This window comes from Barbus barbus (genome assembly GCF_936440315.1).
Source record: "Barbus barbus genome assembly, chromosome: 1".
NCBI lineage: Eukaryota > Metazoa > Chordata > Actinopteri > Cypriniformes > Cyprinidae > Barbus > Barbus barbus.
Window position 1 is genome coordinate 19,318,760 of NC_136729.1, and position 3,211 is coordinate 19,321,970.

Here is a 3,211-nt window from a genome sequence, read left to right on the forward strand (position 1 = left end):
AGCTGAATTGGTTTTCATCAGAGAAGATTGCAGCATATATTTGCTAGTATTTCGAATTAATTCATAATGCAAGTTATTCTATGATTACTGAGTCTTTTTTCAATGTCCTCCCTCTCTACCTCAGTGTTACCTGTTTCTTTCCTCTGCATTAAACTGGGAGACTATAACATAATTGATGATAGTGCAAACGATTTAAACGTTATTGCATAATAGCATTAGATAAGAACTCGCCTCTTTTCCCTACAATTACTGACAAATGTAACTCATAAAGTGCCTATGCAAGTTCCTTTTTGTTGCCTTCATTAATGAACCGGGAGTCGTGGGCAGATAAAGACACCTCTCCACGTCACGTAAAGCTGGTGGTTTTTGCGTTGCCTGTCACGTGATTACAGGGTATGTTTCACTACAAAAGTAGCCACATTGCAAAAAATGTTTCAGCTCAGGTCCAGAACTTGATGAGTGCGTGTATGTATGTATGTTGTGTTTGCGCACGCGCGTACTGTATATGTCTTCAAGTTGTGCATGTGTGCTGTTAACTGATTCATTTGTGCAGTCATCTTTATGAAAACCTCCCGAGGAGGTTATCGTTCGTCCATAATCATACATCTGTCTGTAGGGTTCGTGAATGTGAACTGTTTTTTCCGCCTATGTCAGTACCGTTCCCTCTGCTCGGGCTCTGCGTGTCAGCCCCGCACAGAGATTCTGTTACACCCTCCTCCATCTCCATGTACTCTGCCGCCTTGTCACCCAAAGACGACCCCGAAGGGGACCCTTTAAATTTTCTCAGGAAATCCGGAAAGTACGGGCAGCCCGGCGGGGGCTGTTCCACAACGGGCGCCTGGTCCTCGTTATCAGTCTCCCGGTGGTAGAAGTAGTTGAAGTTGGACACAATGACAGGGACTGGAAGCGCAATGGTCAGGACACCGGCGATGGCGCACAACGAGCCCACGATTTTGCCCCCGACCGTGATGGGCTTCATGTCCCCGTAGCCCACCGTGGTCATGGTCACTACAGCCCACCAGAACGCGTCTGGGATGCTGGTGAACTGAGACGAGGGCTCGTCTGCCTCCGCGAAGAACACCGCGCTGGAGAACAGGATGACGCCGATGACGAGGAAGAAGATGAGCAGCGCCAGCTCTCGCATGCTCGCGCGCAAAGTGTGCCCCAGGATCTGAAGACCTTTCGAGTGCCGAGACAGTTTGAAGATCCTGAACACGCGGACGAGTCGTATTGTCCTCAGGATCGCGAAACTCATCGCCTGTTGCCCGTTGCCTTGCTGCTGAGCGAGGTCTGTGCCGAGAGTTATGAAGTAAGGCAAAATAGAGACTATGTCTATGGTGTTCATCGCGTTTTTAAAGAAATCAGCTTTACTGGGGCTCGCGAAGAAGCGCACGATGATCTCAAACGAGAACCAAATGATGCACACCGTCTCAACGATGAAAAAGGGGTCGTTGAACGGCGTAAATCCATTGTCCGCCTGGGTGGAGTTTTTACCTGGGCTGAGGAATTCTTTGTCGTCCCTGAATTCTGGCAATGTTTCCAAACAAAAGATGACAATGGATATGACGATGACCAGCACTGACACGACCGCAATCCCTCTGGCTGGACTTGAACTCTCCGGATACTCGAAGAGCAGCCAGATCTGGCGTTTGAACTCGTCCTCGGGCAGCGGCTTCTCCTCCTCCTTCACGAAGCCCTCATCCTCGCGAAACTTGAGCATCGCCTCTTCCCCGAGTTCATAGAACTTGACCTCCTCGGAAAAGATGTCAAACGGCACGTTGGCAGGTCTCTTCAAGCGCCCCCCTGACTGATAGAAGTACAGAATGGCGTCGAAACTCGGTCGATTCCTGTCAAAGAAGTATTCGTTACGCAGAGGGTCGAAGTACCTGATTCGCTTCTCAGGGTCCCCCAGGAGAGTGTTTGGGAACTGCGCGAGAGTCTTCATCTGGGTCTCAAACTTCAAGCCCGACACATTGATGACAACTCTCTCGCAGCAACCGTACTCGTTGTAAACATTTTCGTAGCCAGACTGAGGACGCCTGTCCGTTAACGAAACCGTCTCCTCTTCATCATCCATGTTATAGACAAAAGTCGACTTCTTGCTTCCCCTGTCCTCCTCTTCCTCCTCGCCCTCCGCGTCCTCCTCCTCGATCATGATGTCCTCCTCGGATCCTAGGAGCGCCAACTCTGATTGGCGTAGATCCCCGCCGAGTGCCGCGCGGTTCCGTCTCCAGCGCGCGACGCCTCGTTGCTTTTTTCGCTCTCGGTGAAGTTGCTGTGGCGGCTCGTGGTGTTGCTGCTGCTGTTGCTGTTGCGGCTGTTGGGAGGAGGAGGAGGAGGAGGAGGAGGAGGATGAGGAGGAGGAGGGGCGCGAGGCGGTCCCGGTGCTACTGTTGTTGGCATTCGTTGAAGAGGCGGTGCGACTCTGTTGCGGATGGTTGTGGGGATGGCCGCTGGACCCACCTCCCTCTCCGACCGTTCCGGCTTCGGCTGCCGCCGCTGCGCGAGACTGCCTCTCCCGCTCGCGCTCTCTCTCCCTGGCGCGAGCCTGGGCATATCCATAGGGCAGGTGGGTGTTGCAGCCCCCGCTGTCCGCGCCCACCATAGCAAACTCCATCTTCTCAAACTACGAAGCGTTCAGAATGATGGAAAACGGGCTGAAGAACCAGGCTGAGCAAAAGACGGCCTCAGCAAGTTCATAAATGCACTTGACTGGCACTGTAGGTCCGCTGCCTTCGGAAGTGCTTTAAGCTCTTTCAGTGCACTTTTACTTATTATAATTGAATTTTACAACTGTGGCGAAGCGACGCGCTTCTGGTGACATCATCATAATCATCATCATTATGAGAAAAATGTGTCCAACAGTTCTAGAATCCACGTGCGCGGCGCGCGCCTGCGTTATCCAAAAGGAAACTGAATGCAGGAGAAGAGCTCCGTTATCTGAGGTGCTCGGTAGAGACTTTATTCGCCTATGAAATCACTGGTTCCCATCTTCGCTGCGAGGGAGGGGTGGGTGTAGGTTAGTTCCGTCCTCTGCCCCTTCGGTGGCTATGAATGAATCACTGAATCCGCTTGACACCAGCAACAGCTGCAAAGAAAAGAAAAACGTGTTGTAGAATGCAAACTGCTCATCGTAATGTAGCCCAAGCAGACTGTGATGGATTGCCTATGTACACCAACATGAGCAGAACATTTGAAAAAAGTAATCAGT

At 51.4% G+C, this 3,211-nt stretch overlaps 1 protein-coding gene across 1 annotated transcript; it reads right to left on the reverse strand.

The window, feature by feature from the left end:
• Positions 1–598: 598 nt before the first annotated feature.
• LOC306874615 (potassium voltage-gated channel subfamily A member 1-like) lies at positions 599–2,617 on the reverse strand (the record flags this gene model as incomplete). The annotated part of the gene is made up of 1 exon (XM_079424763.1): positions 599–2,617. One exon carries the CDS (start codon positions 2,615–2,617, stop codon positions 599–601), a length of 2,019 nt encoding a protein of 672 aa, XP_079280889.1.
• Between the last annotated feature and the right edge of the window lie 594 nt (positions 2,618–3,211).